Source organism: Azolla caroliniana, unplaced genomic scaffold, assembly GCF_043228905.1.
Source record: "Azolla caroliniana isolate FFs.n. ecotype wild unplaced genomic scaffold, voAzoCaro1.0.p SCAF_2, whole genome shotgun sequence".
In the NCBI taxonomy this organism is placed as follows: domain Eukaryota; kingdom Viridiplantae; phylum Streptophyta; class Polypodiopsida; order Salviniales; family Salviniaceae; genus Azolla; species Azolla caroliniana.
Window position 1 is genome coordinate 3,843,873 of NW_028230437.1, and position 24,954 is coordinate 3,868,826.

At 36.4% G+C, this 24,954-nt stretch overlaps 3 protein-coding genes across 3 annotated transcripts in view; 1 reads left to right on the forward strand and 2 right to left on the reverse strand.

The window, feature by feature from the left end:
- The first annotated feature begins 1,195 nt into the window (after nucleotides 1-1,195).
- On the forward strand, nucleotides 1,196-17,042 carry LOC147867128 (uncharacterized). Its single transcript, XM_087314899.1, has 11 exons — nucleotides 1,196-1,354; nucleotides 2,732-2,861; nucleotides 6,118-6,161; nucleotides 7,666-7,736; nucleotides 9,595-9,654; nucleotides 9,848-9,955; nucleotides 11,800-11,929; nucleotides 12,088-12,158; nucleotides 13,393-13,515; nucleotides 15,110-15,220; nucleotides 16,911-17,042. Exons 1-11 carry the CDS (start codon nucleotides 1,237-1,239, stop codon nucleotides 16,956-16,958), a joined length of 1,014 nt encoding a protein of 337 aa, XP_087171025.1. The 5' UTR covers nucleotides 1,196-1,236; the 3' UTR covers nucleotides 16,959-17,042.
- Nucleotides 17,043-18,112: 1,070 nt separating this feature from the next.
- On the reverse strand, nucleotides 18,113-24,128 carry LOC147867129 (uracil phosphoribosyltransferase-like). The gene is made up of 12 exons (XM_087314913.1): nucleotides 23,965-24,128; nucleotides 21,851-21,970; nucleotides 20,867-20,945; nucleotides 20,738-20,796; nucleotides 20,581-20,658; nucleotides 20,339-20,420; nucleotides 20,199-20,247; nucleotides 20,047-20,108; nucleotides 19,828-19,895; nucleotides 18,485-18,540; nucleotides 18,317-18,364; nucleotides 18,113-18,231 (listed from the first exon to the last, which is right to left on the reverse strand). The coding sequence occupies exons 1-12, from the start codon at nucleotides 24,106-24,108 to the stop codon at nucleotides 18,180-18,182; spliced, it is 897 nt and encodes a 298-aa protein (XP_087171039.1). The 5' UTR covers nucleotides 24,109-24,128; the 3' UTR covers nucleotides 18,113-18,179.
- Nucleotides 24,129-24,194: 66 nt separating this feature from the next.
- LOC147867130 (uncharacterized) overlaps nucleotides 24,195-24,954 on the reverse strand; it is a 93,240-nt gene continuing 92,480 nt past the window's right edge. Inside the window, exon 3 of the mRNA XM_087314914.1 lies at nucleotides 24,195-24,214. The gene's annotated coding sequence lies outside the window, so the exon portion shown is untranslated. The remainder of the gene's footprint in view (nucleotides 24,215-24,954) is intronic.

Sequence of the window (24,954 nt, forward strand, 5' to 3'; positions counted from 1 at the left end):
AAGAATGTAGGGGTACAATGTTAAGACTTTTTAAAACTAAAGGTGAACTTGAGGGTATCTCGAAAATTTTGAAGAAAACAAGTGAAGGGTGTTTGTGGTAAGGTGAGAGGGAGAAATGTAGGGACAATCTCGAAATTAGAAAACAAGAACAAAAAAAAAGAGCGGGTCAACGACAGAAAATTCAAGCAAAAAGCCGAGTGGTATAAATGTAGGGGTTATTAAGTGGTTAAAATTTAAAAAGACAAACGAGGAGGTACCACAAAGCTTTCAATTCTTATGAGAGATTAGTAAAAATAAGTATTTGAGGTAGGTCTTCATAGAGTATGGGTTAGTGTTGAAGCTTGGTTTAAAACCAACGATAAATGTAGGGGTATACCGAGTAATTAAAAGGACCTGATGGAGATGTACTACTCCATATGGTCAGTAAAAGACAGACTGTCACCTTTTCTTTTCTCTTTGTGAAGGAAAATAACAATCGGCAACGGTTTGGTTCGAGAGGGTCCAAACTGAACCGTTAAAATTTTTTGAAACCTAAACCGAACTGAACCGAACCATTAAAATTTTCTCAAACCGTTAAGCCATTAAACCGGTAAAACCGATGTTTCGTGGTTCGGTTTCGGTTTTCAGCGTAGGTCAAATTTTAAAATTTAAAATATTTCATTATTTAAATTATTTTAAATTTAAAGATTTTCCTAAAATGTGAGAATAAGGCATGAAAATGAAAAGATTGTTTAAAAACATTTTTTTTAAAAAAAATTTAAAAATAAAATAAAATAAAAAACCTGTTAAACCGTGGTTTCTAACGGTTGAAACCGAGCCGTTTAAACTGTTAAGCCGAAGTTTCGCGGTTCGGTTTGGGGTTCACCGTTGCCGATTGTTAAACGAAAGGGAACTTACAACTTACAAGCATAGTGGCTCTTTATTTTTATAAGCAGGGGGGGTATTCTTGTAATTTTGGGAAACCGAAAAACCAAGCCAAAATAAAATAAGGGGGTGGTTTTGGTCCTTAAAGCCAGCAGGGGTATCTCTGTAATTATGGAAATCTGTTTTTGGGAAGGCGAAGGGAAGGGAAGGGGGCCTCGACAGGAGGTCTAGAGAGAGAAAAGAAGTTCTAGAGAGAGACAGAGACAGAGAGAGACACACAGACACAGAGACGGAGAAAGGAAGAAAAAGGACAGAAGAGAGAGGAAAGAGACAGAGAAGAGAGAGAGAGAGAGAGAGAGAGAGAGAGAAGACATGGGCTCGTCTTGGTTAGATACGGCGCCTCTAGTACGTGCAAAATGCTTCCTTAGAGAGATCGTCTCGAAGGAGAAACTTCGCTACACACAGCATGGATTCAACCTCGACCTCAGCTGTAAGTTTCTATAGCCTCTCTTTTGCGCTTTAATGCACATCGTACTTAATTGGGTTTTTGGTAGGAATAAAAATGGTCATTTCCATGGGAATGACCTTATCTTGTTTTCATGTTGTTATTTTGGTGGGATTTTATCATTTATTTTGATTTTGTTCTGCCTAGACTCTGATATTTTTGTTTTTGCTTTGGTGGTAAGAGAGTTCTTTTTCTTTTGTTCTGGTGGAGATAGTACATTTTTGTTTGTTTATTTCTGTGATTTATATAGATAATTTTGTTTTTTCTTTGGTGGATTATTGTTATTATTATTATTATTTTCTTCAGGGGAAAATGCTTGTGGGTTTCTGTTTTGCTGGAAATATATATATATTTTCTTTTTTGCAATTATATTGCCCTTTTTTTAAATGAAATATCCGGGTCCTTAGCTGCGAAATCCATCTCATTATGCTAAGAAAAGGAATAAACGAATGTCATAGGTCGTTTGGGTGCAGAATAGTAAGAGCAAAATTTGGGTCAGAAGTGGGCATGCCAAACTAATAGCCCTGTCATACAGTGGTATAAAAAGTATAGTCTTGATATTAAAGGAAAACAAGGATTCATCAGATTGTTAAAAAAGAACGAAAGAATAATACATGCCATTCATCTTTAATTAAATACTTCGCTGCATTTATTGGAGGTAATAATCCAATATATGCGATTTCTTTCTATGTGGTAGTCCATAGTAATCTTCTTAAGGTTACATGGTATTGTCTGTGGTTTGAAATGCCATTAAATCAACGGAAATTCATATGTTGTTATGTTACATAATGTTACCAGTGGGAAAAGATTAAATTATCCCATGAAACCAATCACCCAATAAAGGAAGTCAATAACCCCAAAAAGTCTTTGACTGTACGAGCAAGAAATGTTAATCAGAGGTAATGAGTGGTTCGCTGTAATATGCTGGATGTCTGTGGCCAGTTCCACAACAGATGAATCATAAATTTGCATAAGGGCTCCTTCATTGAAGATCAACAGAAAAATACGCCTCCTCATCCCTTATCTGTTTCCTCAGCAAGACTACAACTTTTAATAGCTATGATAGTTTCAAGATACTAAAATGTGCATAGTAAAAACATGGCAAATTTTTTATTTGTAACTGGGAATCTTGAGCTTGGTAAATGCTCGTTTTTGCTTCTTTGAAAGTTTTTGTTCTACAATGTCAACTTTCAAAATAATGTATTCAAATTATGCAATGTTATTGGATATGCGGCATTGTACGTAGTTGCATCTGCTATTTGAGTCTTTCTCCTCTTGAAGAATGAATATTTAAAGGATAATTGTTGAATACAGACTTTGTTTCGATAAATTCTAACATCTCTTGAGTTCTGTATGAAATAGATATAACGCCCCGTATTATAGCAATGGGATGTCCTTCTGAAGGCACAGAAGGAATTTATCGAAATGCAATGCCTGAAGTCTCAAACTTCTTAAAAAAGTTTCATGAAAACCGATTCAAAGTTTTTAACTTGTAAGGCGTATTTTTTTTACCTGAACCTAGTTTGACATAAAAACTACACTCAATTTAATTCTAGATATGTTTATACCTATTAAATACTGCTGGACTTTTGAGTGTAGTTTAGGCAGTCAGCCGGGTGCTAAGATTGACTCTGACAGTTGAAGCAAATGATGACATGAGGGCAACCAATTGAATAGGCAGTGATAGGAATGGCAAACACACTCAGGCAATCTGATTAAGAATCACACAATGAACAATGCTCAACACACATACTAATGACCGGAGAATAAAAAAAGAAGAAGAGTCTTATTTAAAAGGAAATTTTAGAGGTAGAAGATATAAATCTAGAAGTAATAGCACAATTCACTGTTCTCGCATTAGTGGCTGCATTGGAACCACTGTAATTACTTTGTCAGTCACCAGGAAGAGCAAGTTATAACTCTATTGCAGCAAATGAAATTATTTCTCTCCCAGGGCTGAGCTGCATAGACTGATTTTCAATCAGGGTTTAGATTCTTTATCGTGGAGAAAGATCATTTCCTTTTTGATTTCGCTCTTTGTAACAAAGGACATTTCCCAATTCTGATGATCCTTTTAAAAACAGAAATGTAATGATAATCTCTTATACGAGATTATGATAGAATCAATCCAGGTTAAGCATACATTCCTATGATGAAACTGCTAGACATGCTGCTTTCAGAATCTAGAGCATGTCAGTTCGAATCCAAGTAGCACTATTCTGGTCTGTGCCCCTGTCTCCAGCAAAGATGTGTTTCAGGAATGTTTAACTGGGTTTGCTCTTCCCTTCCCTTATATCATGGTATCGAACCTCCTTGATAGCCTTTCCTTCCAGCAGAATTGAGTATCAAATCTATTATTCAGTAAATTATTTATTTGGATAAGATTTTTAGGGATAATTATGTAATATAATAAAGTAAGAATGACAAAGGAAGTAATGAACTATATCAGTGATGCACTGTCATATTATGTCTCTGTCTTTCTTTCCTTTGAAGACTATTACAAAATATTTTATATAGAGGAAGAGAAAGAAAGAAAGAAAGATATATTAACGTCTTTTAAGAGGCCAAAATGGCCGATAAGACCAAATAAGAGATTACATCTTAAGTGTTGTATCGTCTTTGAGAACAAATCAAAATAAAATAATATTACACAGTAAATATAAAAGTAAATAAGATGAAAAGAAAAGAAACGAGCGAATCTGGTTTTTGGTACATGTGAGATTCTCAAGTTAGGTATATTGTAGCTTTTGTCTTCGAAAGATCTCTAGCATAGGTCGATCCAGAATGGAAATGTCTCCGAAGTGAGGGAAGCACCTACGGTGGCGGGAGATAATGGCTTTTATTTGTCGATGACAAGGGTGTCGAGAACGGTCCATGGGGCCGGGGCCTATGTGCACGGCAAATTGCTATTGCCAGATCAATTGTAACCCCTTTGTTATGTCCTGGTCTGGAGCCCATTTGTGTATCCCGTGATGGACTTGTAGCATTAGGAGTGATGGGGCTAAAGAAAGTTGTGATTCTTCTTTGTGGATGAGCTTGTGCGTATCCCTTTCCACTTGGTATAATCATCGACTTATGTGTATCCCTTTCCACTTGATTCTAAGCGAATCATGAATTTGCCTTTGAATTATATATCTAACTTTTAAGATGACTGATTGATATTTAGAAAGAGGCTAATTCTGTGATTCCAAAATTGTCCCTTCCATAACTCCTACTATATATTTCCCATGGCCTTACTCTTCTATCCTATAATCTTTTAGATTTACTTGTCCCGTACTGTTCGGTTAACACTATGGCACACTTGTATGACAGTGTCAATGCTTGGCTTGGATTGTTCGGCTTTGGGCTCAACTGCAATTACAGCTGTAGCTGGGCTGGTTGTATTGCCATGTGCCATGGCTTGTTCGTCTAAGACAATCAGGTTGACGTGTGGCATGTCTTGTTCGACTGGTGGGTTCTCACGCTGGTTCTCAGTGTCAAAGTTTGAAAAATAGGTGAGAATTCCTTTGTGACCTCCAGTATCCAGTCCTGCAGCCATGTCAACTGAAATGATTGGATCTGCTGAACCTCATCCTAACTTTAACCCTAACCCACAGACGAGGAGGAAGGAGAGATTCAAAAGCAGGAAGCCATGAAGACAAAAGAAGAAGGCTGCCTTGCCCTGTTCTCACAGGGAGCATACCATTAAAGGTTGAGAAGAAGTAAAATCATAGAATAAGTACAAGAAACAGAGACTAGATGCATAAGACATGGTACAATGTTTATCAAGGACCATGTTTAAAGGCTTCCAGAATAAGCTAGAAGATGCTGATTGGCAGCCAAAGCAGTTGAAATCAGTTCCTTACTTGGCCGAGGTACGGAAAGGTGAGGTGGGCACCCTAGTCATCTATCCTCCACTATTGTTATTAAGAAGGAATACCTCAATAGAGCATGCTGTCCTCTACGCCCATTGCTAAGAAGTTATATTGAAATGGGGTTGGTTTATTTATAGTTCGTCCATGTGATAGAACCATTCTTGCATTTCAACATACCCACAATGGTCATCTTCATGTTCAATAAGCTATTTGGATGACATACGTGTTAAACCTGAGTACCTTTGCTAAGGCAGACCCCAAATCCATTGGTTACCAGTTTCTTATCAGAATAATGTCTCGGTTATTATTGGGGCTGCTCTCATCTTTTCCAGGATTATATCATGGTGTACTGATGCTTTGCTCCTTATAATGCAGGCAGTCATTGAGACCAAAGGTCTCTCCAAATTTGTTGAGCTATGTCTCTTATGAAGGCCCAATCCCCAAATAGTGGTGTTAAATACCATCACTTTAGTTTGATCAAAGTTTCCCATATGTTTTTTAAAGAGACTATCATTGAGAACGAGGGGCCACACTGCATGTATGCAATGTTTCATTGCTTAGCTTTGTTACATTTTTTTCTGTTTTGGGTTCTTTGTACCTACATACTATGGATTTATTTTTATTTTTATCTCTTTGGCAATACATTTTTTGAAGTTAACTTAAGGCCTTTGAAAGGTGGAAATGCACTAATTAGTATAAAGTTTCTTTCCAACTTGCAACGGTCCATTCTTCCTTCACCTTATCTTTAGGGAAGTAAGGTTGATGATTCAAATGTAACAATTTATAAGTGTACCATGGATAAGTAATGATGCTCATTACTATTTGTAGAAACAATGGAATACAATATATGAGATTATTTGACAGGGTTTTAATTTATTTTTCTGGTTTGATTAGATGCGCAGAGAGGACTTATGATCCAGCTAAACTTGGTGGAAATGGTATGTTAAAATTCACATAGATCCAACAAATACATGGTACAAGCTTCTAGGGGAGTATGTTTACCGCAGAAGCTTATGGATTTAACTTGCATTCAGTATCAATGGATTGTACACATATGAGCTATTATTTCTCACCAATAGAGATCAGTATGCTTATTTCAGCACCTCATCATAGTACACTATTCTTTAGTATGGGGTTTGGTAGGAGTCCAAAGGATTAGAACCAAATGTGTTTCAAATGTGCATATCTTTCACATGTATCATATTCGTCACTCATAACACAAAGTAGTTTGTTTGTGTGCCTTTTGAACTTTTGCTTAGACCAACGATTTCCATACATTTTCTAGGTGTTCCTATTTATTTGTACATGAAAAGATCATAAATTTGTTATACATCTGGCATATAGGTTCGATTCATGTAAGGATGTTCGCTATGTAATATGGAAACAATCTTCTTTATTATTTGCTGTGTTAAGTTTGTGATGTGATTTGTCATTTTTAATGTATTTATTTATTGTGCATGTTTGAAACTGTGATTCTTGTTTATACCAATGACTTATAGTTGATATAGAAGTAGAATAAAAAATGTAGCTTAATGTGCTAAGGTTAAACATGAAACATGAAAAATGAAAAAGATGGAAGCTTGAACTTAAAACCAAACAAATCTTTATTGAAGACTGTGACTGGCAATGATGATCAGACATTATGTTAACCCAAATCTTGGTATGCATAATTGGAGCTTTTTATTTGGGAAACCATACTCAATGTGAATTAATTTCCTAAATCTGAAACATTGGTATTTGTAGTCTGGAATTTTCTTTGGCGAAATTATACCCAAATGTTGTGAGTATGATTTACCCTTGATTTCCGTAAGGGAACAGGAAAAGATGGAACTTTACTCAATGTGGCATTGAAATTTTTGCCATGCAGAATTGGAGCTTTTCCTGGGTGCAACCGTACTCAATGTGAATATGCCCAAGTCTAAGGTCTATTTAGTATTGAACAAAGATAATAGTGAGAAGTAGATATGTGCTTGGTACAGTGGTTTAAGGCAGAACCTTGAGTCCAACTTTTAGTTGTTTTGAGAATCTGAATTCCATTGTGATGGAGTAGCTATTAAAGTCAAAATGAACAGTGTTTTTAGTGATCTGAAGTAGAAGTAATAGCTTAAAAAGAGCATTAGTGTAAACTGACAGAATCAGCACAAATGCAAATTACTCATTTAACAGACTCTAATATGGGTTGCCATCCATGGCCTGGCCAACTTGAACAATGAAATTGAAGAGTTCTCATAGTTGGAGAACATGAAAGCTCACTATGACAAACTGCATGTTAATATTGTTCCTGTTATTCAACCAGATGCGCTTTAAATTAAATAAAGGCAACAGACAATCCAACATCTTTCTCTGAATGTATGATATTTATGTTTTAGCATCACACGTAAACACTAAAACATAATATCAACGAATGGTGTTAACTAACAAATTTCTCTACTATTCATGCAGTGGAGTGGATACCCTTTTCAGATCATGATCCTGCTCCCACTGAACTAATGTTCTATTTCTGCGAACGAGCGGTAGGACCTCTGTTGATTTTTGGAACCTCATTTAGGTTTTACTTTAAAGTTAAAACATGATAATGATCTCCTTATAACAATATTTACATGTTATGGACAATTTCTTGTGAAAAAAGCAACACTGATATCTAAATATTTGTTGCTTAGAGTAAATTGTGGAACACTACAAGGATGGGACTTGCAAGGGAATGCAGTAAGCTTTAGCATCATTCAATGAACGTTGCAGTTTGCCCCAATCTCATTATCACTAGGTCCGAGTCATCATAACTGCCTGTAGGAGTTTGCAATTATGATAGGTGTCTTTTATGAGTCCCATGAAGCACTTAGTTAAACGAATGTCATATTAATGATTTTCAAATGTGCTTTGTCACTAGCACACTATCCAAATGTCCATATTGGGATTGTGTAGGAATAAGATGGATCAAAATCCAATGGTAATGATCAACATAAATATAATTGTATTTTATGTTTCTACTGTTTGTTGCACTTTAATATTGTTTTTGGAGGCCTGATAAGACATTTGGTTGAACAAGAATTATATCAGTCATTATGGAATGTGCATGGTCACCTAGCGCAAAATGCATATTTCAATCTTGGAATTTTGTAGTCTCAAAATGGATTGGGATGTGCTGATAATTGTCAACATGAATGTAGTTGAAGTTTCATGCTTCTACTGTTTGTTGCATATTAGTGTTGTTTTATAGTGTGATGCCTGCCATATCTCATACGATTAATTACAGCTAATGCGACTTAAATCTATTGAAATGCATTTATTTGTTTCAATTGGCATGGCATGCCTTCTCAGTTGAATGTAAAATGAGATTCAAGGTACTCTTCTGAATCAGCTAATGCTACTTAAATCTATCAAAATGCATGTATTTGTTTCAATTGGCATGACATGTCTTCTCAGTTGAATGAGATTCAAGTTACTCTTCTGAATCCTAGTGTGGTCTTAACAATCTTTAGGCCCATAAACTAGCCCTATCTTCTATGCATATGGTTGTATAGCCCAATATCTCCTGTGATATGCTAGTATGTTAAGGCTTGATCTGATCCTATATCATATGCATTCCATTCAGGTTTTACTATTAGCTCTGCCCATTTGTGAGAATGATATCACGTCTAATGGATCTATGCATCTCATTATTCTTGGCTAGTGACTAATAGGTGACTAACGCAAATGTTCTCATAATGACCAAATGGTTTGAATTTGGATGATGATTCAAATCACTATGGAGCCTGCATAAATGAATTCATGTGGCTAGAGGTGGAGATCACATTCAGCATTCTCATATGCATGTATGTTTTCATTTTCTTTTCTTTTCATTTAACTATTAAACTGCATTTCTTTTATCTTTGTGCCCTTTCATGGGGTTCTTGTTTTTCGTTCATAACTTCAAACTCAGTGTATAGTCCTATCAAAATATAGTTCTTAAATCTTTGTGAAGTTGATTGCAACTTTATCTTTGGTATTTGTACCCAAACTCTCTTATACTGGTTCCATGGCTATTAGAGAAAGTAACATCAAATTGACCCAGACTATAGATGATTAAGAAAGAGAGTCATTGGGACCTTTACTGACTGCCAACTAGTATGTTTGAGGATCATCTTAAACCCAAGTAAACGCCTTGAGTATTATATTGATTTACGAATGTGTTGATCTATCAGGAAGTGATTCTCAAATCAGTGATCTGATCTTATTGTTGTAGCACTGTATTTCTAATGTTGCAGAGATTGGAGTATGGAAATCTGTTAGGAATGACTTTTTCATTAATATGCATAGAAATTACAGTATAAATGAGTTGCTACCTATTTTTTTAAAATCCATTCTAAGTTCTTAATTTACTTTACTGTGCAGTGTGAATGGCTTATGTCAGATCCAAATAATGTAATCGCTGTACACTGTAAAGCAGGGAAGGCAAGTGTTTGTGTGTTATACCAACGTAGACTTATTATAGTTCTATTTATTAGAAGCACTCAGATGAGTTTGTTTAGATTTTTTATTGTAGTTGTCTGTGTCTGCATGTGCATGTGTAATTGTCAAACTTGTACTATAATATATTGATTACTCTCAGGAAGCGCCTTTAAAAACTTCCAGTGTGTTTCTTCAGGGTCGGACAGGATTGATGATTTGTGCATACCTAGTATACAGCCAGGAATGTGGGGATCCCATAACAGCCCTAAGGCTTTATGGTGAGAAGAGAACAAAAAATGGCAAGGTAAAATCATGTACATGGAAAACTTAGGTTTCATTTAATTTGACTCTGTTGTATTTCCACATAAATCTAGCAATGCATGCTGATTTTTTATCAGAAAAATCAGTTACAACGAATTTTGCATGGTGTGTATTGGCAATGATCAGAGTACTGTCTCTGAATTCCAGTGCACCAACCTACATGCAGAGATCTAAAGCTTATGATTAAAGCATAGATATAGTCTGCAAACTTGGTAAACATGTCTGTTCAGATTCCTCAGGTTTACTTAGCAATTGAATACTAAGGGTATGGGGAAGTCTAGAATGAAAGGCAGAATTTTGAGTAAACATTTTTCTGAAGAAGGAAACATTTTTTTAAAGCTGTGCAAATTATCGAAGAGGTCTTAAGTTGTAAAGCTGACATCAATATTTAGTCTGTGTATTTGGACTTTAAAAGGCTCTAGGAAGGTTATGGTACTGGTGTCTAGTTCACTGCATGAACTAAGATTGCAACCTCATATTTTCCTATGAAGATTGTTTGAGGCTGATAGTGTAGGGAAAATGCTCGTATGATTATATGAACCAAGAAGGGGGCTTATCTACTTGGGTATACACATCCAACATGATACATACATAAAAAAAGAAAGATATATTAACATCTTTTAAGAGGCCAAAATGGCCTATAAGAACAAACAATAGATTACATCTTAAGTGTTGTCTTGTCTTTGAGAACAACAAATCACAATAGAATAAGTATTATTCAGTAAATATAAAAGTAAATAAGATAAAAACAGACGATGGAATCTGGTTTTCGGCACATGTGAGATTCTCAAGTTAGATATATTGTAACTTTTGACTTCGAAAGATCTCTAGCATAGGTCGATCCAGAATGGAGAGGTCTCCAAAGGGAGGGAAGCACTTGCGATGGTGGGAGATAATGGCCTTTATTTGTCGATGACAAGGGTGATGCTGTCGTGGTCCATGGGCCGGGGCCTACTTGCACGACAAATTGCTATTACCTGATCTATTCTAACCCCTTTGTTATGTCCTGATCGGGAGTCGATTTGTGTATGCCTTGTTTGACTTGTAGCAATAGTAAGAGAGATGGGGCTAAAGAAAGTTGTGATTTTACTTTGTGGGAGCTTGTGTGGCTGTATTATTGTTCTTCAACAACTTTTCCCTATGTCTCTTGAGTTCGAGTAAGAAAAGTCCTAGGCATTGTTGGTCCTCATATTCCATTACCTTGCATAGTGGGCCAAAGCCTTGTTTAAAGAGGCAATGGTATCTCTCTCTGATTTCATAAAAGACACTATAGTGACAAACATAGTGTTCTTCGTATTCCACTCCTTGCTAACACAACTGGCAAATTCTTCCTTCTACAGGTATATGTGTATATGTGCCTACCTCAATCTCTAACTGATGTGATGAAGTTCTCAGTTGCCCTATCACACTGTGAAGCGCATAGGATAGATGTATGTCCATATAAGGTGGCCTGATGATGAATCCATCCTCTGATGTGTGTATGAAGTGTGTCTTGTAGTGGGCCATATTCATACCAAGTGAAATTTTGGAGCTGATCCATGTTATCTTGTTTTCCGAGTTAATAATATCAGTTCGGATCACTCTATTCTTTTCCACTTTGGTCATAAAGAAGCAAGCAAGAAAAATATAACTCTTATGCGCTCATGATAAAATGCATACTCCTGTACATGGACTTCTCATGCTATGGTATTTGTATTTTTATCTCTCTTGCCAATTCCTCTTATTGGTTTCTAAAGATGAATTGTTTACTCTATTCAAAAAGCATACATTTTTTTTCTATTTCTGAGAGAAAGAGAACAAAATAGAGAGGAAAATTTAATATTTCAGGGTGTGACTATCCCTAGTCAAAGACGTTACCTGGATTATTTTTATGATATTTGGAAGAATGGACCTCGGAATATTGTGTCCTTGATGATATCAAAGATAGTATTGTACTCGAATATCTCACATAAATCAGGCATGTTCAAACTGTGGATCTTTTTTTGTTGTTGGTTAGTACGGCTTAAATTTACAATGCTAAAAATATATTGGTTTTTCAATTTATTTTAGTTCTAAATTATGAGCTAAAGTGTTGTCATGTTTGTTCTTTCTGTATGTAATAACTTTATGATTTAGGTATTCGAGTATCTATAGCTTGCAACGGGGGCAATAATAGTTTCAAGTTAAACTCCATCTTGGAATCAAAAGTAAGTGTTGCAAAGGACAGCTGCATTTGTTCTTCTTTCATGAGATTATTTAATAACAATCTTATTTCGCTGGGTGCTCTCGAAATTGGGCAAGACAAACATTGCATAGCTCTTGTGAAACAGTTGAGGGCCAGTGGTCCCTAGACTGGATGAGCCAAGGCTGGTAGGCCCTAGGATTGCCATATTTCATTCTAGTTATCAATGTATTCCGATGTGTGGAGATGTGTATGTCAGTTGCAAAGCTTGTGCCACTTACTGAGACACTCTGAAGGTAGGGGTTAGGCTATACAGAGTGGGATAAATGAGTTGGTTAGGATATTTTGGAAAAGATGAACCACTTTGCAACATCAGCAAAAGTTTCTTTCATCAAACGCGCCTCTTTGGATGTAGAATTCAAAAGTCAGATTTGAGATTACTAAAGAGATACTCTTGAGTCTAAGATCTGCAGAAAACTTGGCTGACTTGTTAAACTGTCTTGGTCTATGGCGATTGATTTACTAGCCCCACAGAACAGTTGCCTAGACCATGGTTTTGCAACTGGCTATGATTAAGCAGAATCGGAGTCAACCTTGCTGGTGTCTTGATACCAAATTTGTCTCATTTGTGGATGATACTCAGTTCAGGTTAACATGAGGAGTACAAGCCCATCGAGAAGCGCGAGAGACTTTTTGCATGACATAGATCTCAAAGTCAGTACTGGTTAAAGCTAAGGTAATGGTGTCTAAAACGACATGAACATGGGTAGCTAGTCAAGAGTATCAATTCACATGTGATGGGCAGCTACTAGGGTATATGGATTCACAATTATACCTAGGAATCACTCTTGAGGGTCCATGAATCTCCATGAGGGAGTAGTGAAAAGAAAAATTCCCTTTTTATGCTAGCTGATATAAGAACAAGTTCAACACACACTTGTATCTGATGTCTGTTTGCAAATGAACGAGAATTATGATTTGATCAATGAGTAACTTGCACCTGTCTGTTTTATGTTTGGGATGGGAGTTGTGCAATTACATTGTCTATTTGGTTCACGCATTGAGGACTGTATGTGAAGAGTTGTAATTTGATCAATGAATAACTTGCAACTACCTGTCTTAATTTGTAGATGGGAGTTGTCTAGTTATATTCTGTAGCTATATTTTGGTCTATCAGGCTTCATGTATGTGTGATAAGCATTTACAATGTAATGTTGTTATTTATTGTTTACACTTTCTTAGTTTCAAGCAATCTTCAGTGCACAGGTTCTGCTGTAAATGTTGTACAAGAAGGCAGAAATTTATCTTTTATCTTTTCGTCTGAAGTTCGAATCTCTGGTGATGTTAAAATTTCGATATGTGAAGCAGGTTTTTCTAAAAAGGTTAAATCATCTTCTACATATATAATGCATTGTGTCTTTCTTTATGTATGTTACATGTATATCCATAATTCAACAAAGCATTTTGACACTGTAATACATCCTTTGACGAACACAGTCTTATTTTGGTTTTTTTTTTCAAAGACGACAACATTTTAAGCTGTGATCTCTTGTTTACAACATTTTTTCCTCAGAAAGGCATTAATCTATCTTTCTTTCATCTATGAAATCTGCTACAATCACAATGTTCTATAGCCCCATCACTACTACTCATGCTACAAGTTAATCAAGGGTTACACAAATGGGCTCCTGACCAAGACATAACAAGGAGTTACTATAAATCAGGCAATAGCAATTTGTTGTGCACATAGGTCCTTATCTCATGGACCATAATCTCACCACCCTTGTCATTGACATATAAAGGCCATTATCCATCCATATATAAAGGCCATTATCTAAGGTATCTTTTCAATACTTGACATCTGTCCTTAGAGAACCATCTCAATTCTATATAGTTATGTTACATCGTCATATGACTCTCTTCTCTATAATAATGACCTTACTATCTCTACATACAACCCATTTTCCTTTGTTTTGTGTGTCGAGCACTTGTGCATGTTTCTTGTGTTGTGCTACTTGAGTTGGAGTAAGGTCATGATGTAAATGTATTTTGTCAGCCTCGAGTGCCCTTTTGGATAGAAAAGCTTTTTTCTTTTCCATATCCATGAACTAGTTGATAAGGGCTTTAGTTGTAGACTAATCTATTCCCACTCTCTATGTTGAAGCCAATTGAATATTTGATGCCTTAAATCTCTTTTTTCACCCCAAAACTTCTTCTAATGTAGTGTTTGTCATTTCCATCTTATACATTGATGTTCCTTTTTGCTTTTTTACTCTCTATTTAGGGAGTGTTTCAGCATGTTCAGCTTGAGCTTTGGCATCTTCGGCTATTTTTGCCCATGTTTAGATTTCCTTAATTACATTGTCTTTAATTTTGGAGATGCATTTTTCCATTGCTGCTTGTTCTTTTCCTAAATCAACTTTTATAGCCTACTAAGTCCATTTAGAATCCTTGTTGTTCTGCCTAATGGCAAGAGAAAGGAGACTTAAGAAAGATGTTAATATGACTAGTATTCGGAATCGACTTAACTGGTTTGTCATTGTCCAAACCAAACCGGTTAAGCCTTAACTGGTTTCGGGGTTTTCAAACTTGAGCCGAACCAGCTCCTAAACCGGTTTAGGAACCCGTTTAGCCCAAAACGGTTCGGTTCAGCTTGAGCCAGCCCAAACTGAGCTCAAACCAATTAAGGAAGCTCAAGCTTGAACCAAACCAAACCGTTTTAAAATGGTCAATCATGGTGAATTTGTTGAGATGGAGAGCTTCATGTTTATCACACAATGGATTTGAGTTGAATTGAGAAGTGAACATCGCATGTTTTACTTAGCATTGTGTACATTTATCACAATCTCTTTTAAATGAATGAAAGTAGGACAAACAATACCCCTAAGTATATAGCTATCTCTAAACATTTCATAGAGGTATGTGTATTTATGGATAATGAACCTCACGTGAAAGTGGTCGTTTTCTTTAATGCAGACAACTCTTTATTTCTGGTTCAATACTTCCTTCGTGGATTCCCAATTGTTTACACTTTCCTCCAAATTGGAACTAGACAAACCTGTCAAATATCTTGACGATGATACACAGGTACATCTTTCCTTATTCTACCAGACATTGTACAAGATTCACATAGACTTATAATGCATTGGTCTTATAGATAGTTTTGGCTCTTCGAAAACATTAATATAATATTTGGTTTCTCTTTCTATATCCCCCTCTCCTTAAAATCAATGTATATATAAAAACAACATGACAACACAAGAAATCCCTCTAAGACGTAAGTCTAGCTAATGTGAAGGAACAACCCTTGAGGACAATGTGCATCCTCACTAGAATTGCCAATTCAATTGCGATTGGCAACGAAAGATGAACACATTCTGGATGTTCCAATTATATGCAAACGGCCCCAAAAACGTAGCAGAAGGTGAAACTCCAATCACGTGGATGGTGCTCTTGCAACACATGCCAAACTTGGGATAATGGAGATCATATATGTCATATCACCATGCAAGATAAAAACATATGGCAACAAGCCCCCTTGGTTCTATAAAAGTAGCTAGAACCATTTCAAATGTTGTATCTTGAAGTGTAGCTCAAAGTATGGTCTTTGCGTCAAATAGAAGGGGTTCCCCACTAGAATTGGGGATATAAGATAGCAATATCTCCTCCCTAAATTATACAAAACCCCTATGGGTTTCCGACCCATAGGTTCATATAACAATTCGTTATTTGAACTAACCTCAAAGTTGCTACACCACGAACTCCTACCAATCTTACTCCTCCAACCACAATGCTTGAAAGATTCACGCACACTAATCCAAACTCTAGAAGAACTTCATCCACCTCCTAATAGTTTCTTATTCACTTTTGACGTACAATCGCTCTATCTTAGCATCCCCCTAAGTTAGAACTTCTAACACTTCTCCTCCACTAAAACTAATAGTTTCTTATTCACTTTTGACGTACAATCGCTCTATCCTAGCATCCCCCTAAGTTAGAACTTCTAGCACTTCCCCCACTCTAAAACTAACCTCATCTATACTCTTAGTGCCCTCGTTTTAAAATACCACTTTTTGACGACAGTCTACCAACAAATAAAAGGTACATCTGTGGGTTGTCCATGCTTGCCTATTTTTAGCATACATAGAGAATTGACAACCAACCCCCACCTCCCTTCACCTCTTCTACTTCACCTGATATATTGATGGTGCTTTTGGAGTATGGTCGGGCACTAAAACCCAACTGCTCGAGTATCTACAATTCTACACCCTAGACACTAACAATTGTATCAAGCTAACAATCCAAACATCCCCCTCTAGACTACCCTTCTTAGACCTATGGATCAATCTAAAGAATTCCTTATTTTGCTTGAATTGTTTTCAAAAGCTTTAGAATTCCTACGAATACTTACCCTTCTCATATCATCCCCTCCACATCAAGAATCATTTCATCACTAATGAGTGAAGACGGTATCTAGTTAGAGAAAGCACCCCACTAGGTTTCTATCAAATGAAAAAACTTTTTTTTTGTCGATTAGTAAACATGGATACCCCCTTTCATTCATATTAAAAAACTATAAAAAACCGAAATCCACCCTTACCCCTATAATTTTTAAGCTTAGATTTAGTAAAATTCTTAAAAGTGTACAACATCAAATACATATACTTGTATTTCATTATCTTTAACTATGCCAAATGTATAAAAGCATAGATATGTTACATGTGATTGAACTTTCTTGCTTTATATGAGTTGTTACTAAATGGATAAGGTTTTTTAGGTTCATGTGTTTTTCTCATCAAGAGCAAGAAGGATGTCGGTCGCTTAATTCTTGTTAGTGATGAAAAAGCCTATTTTGAAGCTTTTGATCTTGTGAATTATCAAGTTTTGCCTTATATCAGTTATTAGTGAGATAGGTATTAGACAGGCTTAATTCTTCCTAGTGTTGAAAAGGGTATTTTGAAGGTGATACTCTTGTCATTCTTTGATCTTTCAGATCATGAAGGTTAGTATAATTGTATGTATATTATGCTAACAAAGGATTTTTGCAGTTTCGAAACAACACACGTAGCTTTACATTTTTGTAATGTAGTACCTTTCCCATTAAACTATCAAAATATGTTATACCTAGTAGGGAATACTGGTGGAATAGATATTTAATCTGATGTACTCGTGCTGGAAAATCCTAGATTTAGTCAATATTCTGTGAATTATTTGTCTGTAAAATTATGTCTATTGGGCATTCTTTTGGACTTGTAATTCTGCTTCATATTTTTGAGTGAAAAATCCTAGATTTAGTCAATATTCTGAGAGAGAATTAATAAAGGCAGGAATTGAACTAAAAATGTCTGCTATGTTTACATGAATTATTTCTGTTAAATTATGTCTATTTGGCATTTTTTTGGACTTGGCAATTCTGCTTCATATATCTACTTTTAAGCGAAGTATTCTATCAAACGCATCATCTTTACTTTTTTATCATTTTGCTTGAAGCACTTTCAAGGGAAGGTTAAACAAGGTGCAACCAAAGAAGACTGATGAAGTCAAAATAAATCATCATGAGGTCAAAATAAATGCAAATAGCAAATGATGATAAAAGCTTCCAAGATCATCAACCAATAAAATATACTTAACCATTAACATGCATATAAAGTTAATAGGATCTGCAGATTGGAACTATGATATGACAAATATATAATATTCATAACAGGTTACAACACTAAAAACTGGTTAACATTTAAGAAATAATCTGGTGAAAGGTGAGATCTAACCAATGACATTAAAAGTCAGGCCCAGTAAGTACTAATGTAAACATTAGAACGAATGTTAAATTGGGATGCATCCTCAAATAAAAATAAAGCTAATAGTGATGGCATAATTTGGGCCTGAGTAAAGAATAGAACACAAATATTGGCAGAAGGGATACTAGTGAATTCTCTGTTGAAAGACCTGGTTTTAAACCCTGGGAAAAATCATTTTCATGAGACAAAAAAATCTAGAGTAATAGAACTTGGAATAAAGGGAGTTACACATACAAGCAACCAAAACCTTAGGTTCCATAACTTCTATCTCCTGCATCTCCAAGACCTGGAACAATAAACCTACAAATGACATGTTTCACATTTTAGATATAATAAGGCCTCAAAAAGAATATGGTACATATTGCGATTTGGAAGAAAGAATCACCCTTGGTCATTTAAAGATGGATCAATAATTCCAGTATATACTCGCAAGCTATACAACAAAATAACCAGCACAATAGTTAATATCAACCATAGGATTACGTTGTCATCACATAGCATTCCAAATTATTAATAAAACTTAAATGCATAAAATATAGAATCAAAAGCTTACCCAGGAAACCTCTCCCCAAGAATCTTCAAAGCTGGTGGCGCTGCTACAGCAGAGACCTAAAAACATTCCAAATCAAATGTCCACATCATCTCAATGATTTAACTTTCATATATTTTACACTTCTCCCAGTTAATGGTTATTATTTCTAACAAATAGTCAACTTGATGCAATTTAAGTAACTCAAGATATAGCTTTCAATCATCTCTTGCTAGCTGTACCATCTCATGTATGTTACAATATACTATAAGATGGTGGGTTACAATATACTATACAATTACATCTTTGGCGTTTCTAGATATTAGGGGGTTGCGTCTATGTAGGTATATTTTGATTGATATTGATTTACAAGTGAGAATGGCAGTGACTGAAAGAAAGAAGAAAGAAAGAAATATTGACATCTCTTAAGAGGCCAAAATGGCCAGTAAGGCTGAACAAGAGAGTTCAGTTTAAAATGTTTTCTCATCTTTGAGAATGACAAACCAAACTAAATATAACTGAACAAAGGGTCCTCAAGAATCTAGAAATCTAAGAATATAAGGTTCTTAACTTAGACTGAAACATATACCTATGATAAATCTCCATCATGAGCCTCTTTAAGATAGAGAGATCTCGAAGGCAGGGAAACAGCGTATCTGGGTGATAGTGACCTTTATTCCTCAATAACAAAGGTGACAAGCCATGGTCCAAATGGTGATAGCCTATGTGCACAGTATATTTCTCAATAACAAAAACTAGACAAATACAAGCTTGCAAGGGAGGTCCATCTCAACAGTTACAGGTTTTATGTATGGCATGGACTAGATGTATTCAGATAATTTCTCAATCCTTGGTATAAGATACACCCTTCTGATGCCACACATATAGCTATCTCATATGCTCTCCGCACTATGAGATCATTACCTTGCCATAGCTAATTTGTTTCTTTTGCAGATTCTATACATGTGTAGGGTTCTTGTCTCAAGAGCTATACATTTCTCGACGTGGTTTAAATTTTATAGCTACAATCACTATTAAAAGTGCTTGTTTTTTCCTTAAAAGGAGCTAACTGGGAATTTGCATGTTTTTATTTATTTAAGAGAATAATACAAATGAATTTGAAAATTCACATTCACAAACAGTGTCATAAATATATAAGCCCAATTGTTGATTTCGGTGTCGTGAAATAAGGTAAGCTGAAAATTTTGTTTTCTTATCAACATATAATAATGCATGGTTTGGTCTCATATCTCCCAATTGGAACTAATATTTTCAAATTCTGAATTCATTGCATAACAATTTAATAGCACCTACTTTATACTACATATGACAGACAAGTTAAATAATCCAAAATGTGAGATTCATACCACACGGATCAACTTGTGATCAACATTTCGCTCCTTCAAAAGATCTATAGTGGCAACCATAGTTCCCCCTGAAGATCATGCAACCATCATGTTACCTCTAGAAAGGATCATAAATCCCCTTTCAACTCTAGTGGAATCTTATAAGTATGACATGCCATGATTATCATGAAGCTTAGCTCATAAATGAAGAATCAAGATGTAATCTTCATGGAAACGTACCTGTTGCCAGCATAGGGTCGGCTACAATGACACGTGCATTATCTGGAAATTTGTCTGGTAACCTAAAAACGTAGAAAGTCATACTTTTACGGAAACACATCAGGTGACATCAGTATGTATTAAATGAATTTTGTTAGCCTCTATAAACCCACTTGTTTAAATAAAGTTTCGGTTTCAGTGTTGTTTCATCCCGCTGAAATCCTATCCACGCATAAAAATATGGAGAAAATATTAAGGGTCCCATTGAGGAAATTACCCTCTTATTTGATATTGCATCATATCAAAGCCATACCAACATGATACGTTTGTGTTGCTGGTAGTACAGAAGATATGTGTTCAACAAGTACAAGGCCTGCTCTCAGAATTGGAATCACCTACAAAATTCAATCACAGCATTACTAAGTTGAAGGTTCAAATTTATAAATAGCATATACAACTCTTATAAGGCACATCAATCTACCTAGATGAAGGATTAACTATCAGCAAAAATACCAAATTTTAAACTTCCAAATACAAGGGTGACTACTCACTGACCCTCACTGGATCTCTTGGATCGACAAACTCCACATTTGCCACCCCGCATGGTGTTTGTACTTCTCCTGTTATGGTTACCTACATACACAACTTTTTACAATTGTGATCCTATTAACAAACTGAAAAGAGAATCTACGGATCACTTTTAAGAACTTACCAACCAGTCTCTTGATGCTTCATAGATGAGATATCTCCCAAGCTCAGCCAATGCACTTTCTAAAAGAAAGATACTCATACAGATTACCATTGAAAGAGAATTGAAATTCAGTAAAACTTTTTCACTTACTGAATATTGCAGGTGGACTCAGTTCATTGCGGAGAACAGATACCCAATGTTTGATCAAAGGGTGAGGAGGCACATACACCTGCTCCATATCATCAAGTTAAGTCACAAAGAAAATCCAATGTAGCTCTAGGGCAGTTTTCCATCCATTCAAAATCCAAATAATGCCTAGGGGTGTATAAATACAACATATATCCATATACATAGGTAGCTATAAAAGTGTTGCTTGTTAAGCCTTAAATCTAGAACAGTCTAAAAAAGCACAGACTGGGATTTCATGAAAGAGTGTCATTATGCCATATAGTAATACCATTTCCCTTTTACCTGCTGAGGTTTTAGAAGAATAAGACTTCTTCAGAACTACCAGATCAGGCCCATTTCATTAAAAGATTCCATCAGAGTGCAATGATTCCCTTTAAAGGGAAGGAGATACTTCACCACCTTCCTCGAAGCAATAGGACTAAACACCCCAACCATACCAACTCTTGAGCCTTTGCCATTTGATTCAGTAGTGATCATCCTTCCACAGAAGATGGCACATGTTTATATCTTTTGCCAGTAGTATTTGAGTAAAATATTGTTGAAACTTGAGCTGAGAGACAAGACTCAACGACATTGCTGAGCAACGTGTTTTATAATATTATGTTTTTTCTGTTTTTGGGCTCTTGGCATTAGATTACCTCTTCAGAATACTCCTATTTTAATCAAGTTGTTTTGGTTTCAGTTAAAAGACAAGCCTTGCCTGTTAAAAATGTACAGTATTAAAAACCATTTACAAGTTGTTATACTCTATATGACAACCAGACCTGTCCCCATTGTTGAGCCTATCTATTCCATGTGAAATATGATCTACGCAAAAAAGACTGAGCAGCAAAATAGAGAACTTGATGTAAAATGCACACTCAGATATGGATGATAGATATGAAATAACATGTATAGACTATAATCATATGTCTTCCATATATTCTTGAAAACATTGTAGCATACCAGCATTTGGTCATTGCCAATTTTTCTGCTTTCTGTTGGTGGTGCAGCTCTTACAACCCATCTGCGATCTTTATGCTGAAGAGATTCTGATGTCAAAATCGGGAACCTCAACGGTGTTGGCTGTGGATGCATTGAATGAAAAACTTCACTCAAAATTATTCTTTATCAGCCAAACAAAACAAAAATGTTTGACAAAGAAAGAAATAAAGTCTGATGACATTATGAAGAATAATTCAATATCTCTTCCTAAGGGATCAAATTAGGTGAAAGCAAACAAGGACAATCAAGGAAGTGAGAAATGTAGACAAACCAAGTCATCCTATGTAGTTCTATCTGAGAGCATTATGAGGTACTTTAGTAAAGGTACCATGACGCAAACAGCACAATCTGATATCTCTGAATTGGAAGACCTGGAGATGATACAATAGACCTAAGCTGATCAAGGCTAGACAACACCAGGATATAGCCATCTATAATAAGTTTGATCTCGATACCACCAAGTTATCTAGAAAAGGAAGAACTCATGGTCAGATTCTAGCCGTTTTACCTGCTACCCACTGGGAGGTGGCGGAAGCACGGTTGATAACATTGTCGGGACAAGGGAAGCCACCTAAAGCAAAAAAAGGTTTGCCATCCTATCGTGCCCAATCAGAACAGCCACACTTACCTTGCCATAACCCTCACCAAAGACACACCATAAACACCACCATCTTCAAACCCATCATCACCTCGTCCCCATGAACTGTCATCCACTACATCCCATCACCTAGCAGAAAATTATGATCAAAACATATATCACATAATGTACTATCCAATTCAACAACAGCCTTCAATGCCCTCACCTCCTAACTCAACATCATATTCCATAACCACCCCTCAATGCCCTCACCCCCTAACTTTACATCGTATTCCATACCTCCTCCATCAACGGTTTTCCACACCACACCCTAAAAACACCACTTTCCTAGCAACATGCCTGTAAATTGTTGGACAATAGCCTGCACCCAAATAAGAACCCTAATCCACGAATAAGGCACATCTTTGAAGAAGCATGATATTGGGATTTATACCACCTCTTCATGAGCAAATACTCAGCCACTGCATGGGGACATAAAAGAGAACCCATTCATGGATTCACAACTTTGGCATTCCTATAGAGAGAGCTTATATCATGTCCCTCACCAACCCTCAATACCACAACCATCAGAGTCTCACCCCTCTGCATCCACCTTCTTCACTTCAAACAAGGTTTAGGAGGCCATCCAGCCTCTTCAGAATGGATGATTATCCTCCCAAACATGTTCAATGAGATCTTGGTTGAGAGCCTTCCCATCACATGAACCATGCACACAAATGCGCCTATCCATAAGTCAAGAAACCCCCTTAAACCAAATATTTATTGGACAAGCAAATCTGACCACACTTGCAGATTCTATGGAGCTGTATAAAGGCAGAACTCAGCACTTCAGGTCTACATCATCATCTTAATATCTTGAATAGTGATCCAGGGAAAGATTAAGACCATGATCTTCTCACACTGACTTACTAAAATTTTCTCGTCAACTATACCAAGAGGCCATGTTGAAGTCGTGGAATCCTATTTCTCTCCGGTAAACCACATTTGCAAGCATAATTTAGCGCTTGTATATGACCAAAGCAACCAAAGATGAACTTGCTTGAGCATATGCAGCTCTGGTGACGCTAGAATGACATTGCCACCACACACACTTCCATGAACCTCATAAGAAAGAATGCTTATTCAAACACTGATCACCCCCACCATCCTTCCTCTTATAAATATAAAAATGTGTGGTCGATAATCAATTATTTTCTGCCAGTGATACAAAAAAAACAAGCCAGTATATACAAACCATTTTACCTCACAAATTGAGACTACTGTGTACATTAAGTGGCATTCCCCCTCTAACAAATACAAACACAAAAAAATATTCCTCTTCACAAAATCCTAAGAGAGAAACCTTGAAGCAAGAAGGGAAAGAAAAACAAATGTAGAGAGGCCGAAACAGAGCAGACAAGTGTGTGTGTGTGTGTGTGTGTGTGTGTGTGTGTGTGTGTGTACATATAAAAAGAAAGACAAGAGGAAGCTGTTTCACCTGATTCTGTTGGTGAAAATGGTGGGGATTGTGAGGAAGGGTGGGAGGAGTGTGGGGGGGTGGGGATGAAGCAATGCGAGCAGAGGAAGGAGAAGAGGAGGAGGATGTAGAGGAGCCAAGCAATCCTCCTGCCAAGGGGCCCATCTCTTGTCTGGGTGTCTTTCTGCCCCTCTCAAATCTGTCTCCCACAAGTGAGGTAGAGAGAGAGAGAGAGAGAGAGAGAGATGGATGGATGGATGGATGGATGGATGTCTCTGTCTCTGTTCTCTGTTCTCTGTCTCTGTCTGTCTCTGTCTCTGAAGCTGAAGTTTTTTCTCAAGTTTTTTCACATACATACATATGTACATAGATTAGATAGATTTGATAGATAGATAGATAGATCATAGATAGATAGATGGATTAGATAGATTAGATAGATCATAGATAGATAGACAAATGGACATGTCTGTCTATCTATCTATCACCTAGAAAATCATATAATGAAGAGGCCTTCCTTCCTTCCCCGCCAGTGAATCATGGCCACCGACGATGCACACGGCACTCATTTTGAATGGGCGCGTGCGATCTCCACCGTTAGATCATTATCCAGAAGAAAGAAAGAAAAAACGTGCGCTTGTAAAATCTCATTTCTAGTAGCCCTGCTAACCCGGCCCTTGAAATAACAATCGCCTAACTCAGTAGCCCTATCTCGAAGAAGTAACCCAACTCGAATTTTTAATCTCGATAAGCCTGACTCATCATTAGTAACTTGACTTAGCAAAAAACTTAGTACCCCCCCGATGGGCCCGTCGCAATAACCCGACTTAGCAAAAAAACTCAATAGTCCCGACTTGATGTAGTAGCCCAATTCATTTGTTTCAGCTAACTCAATTTGTAATTGTAGTAGCCAGACTCATTGTTGTAAGGTGACTCAAATTTTAATTGCAGTATTTTGGCTCGTAGTAGTAACCTGACTCCAAAATTATTCTTGTGATATGCATGCAAATTGCG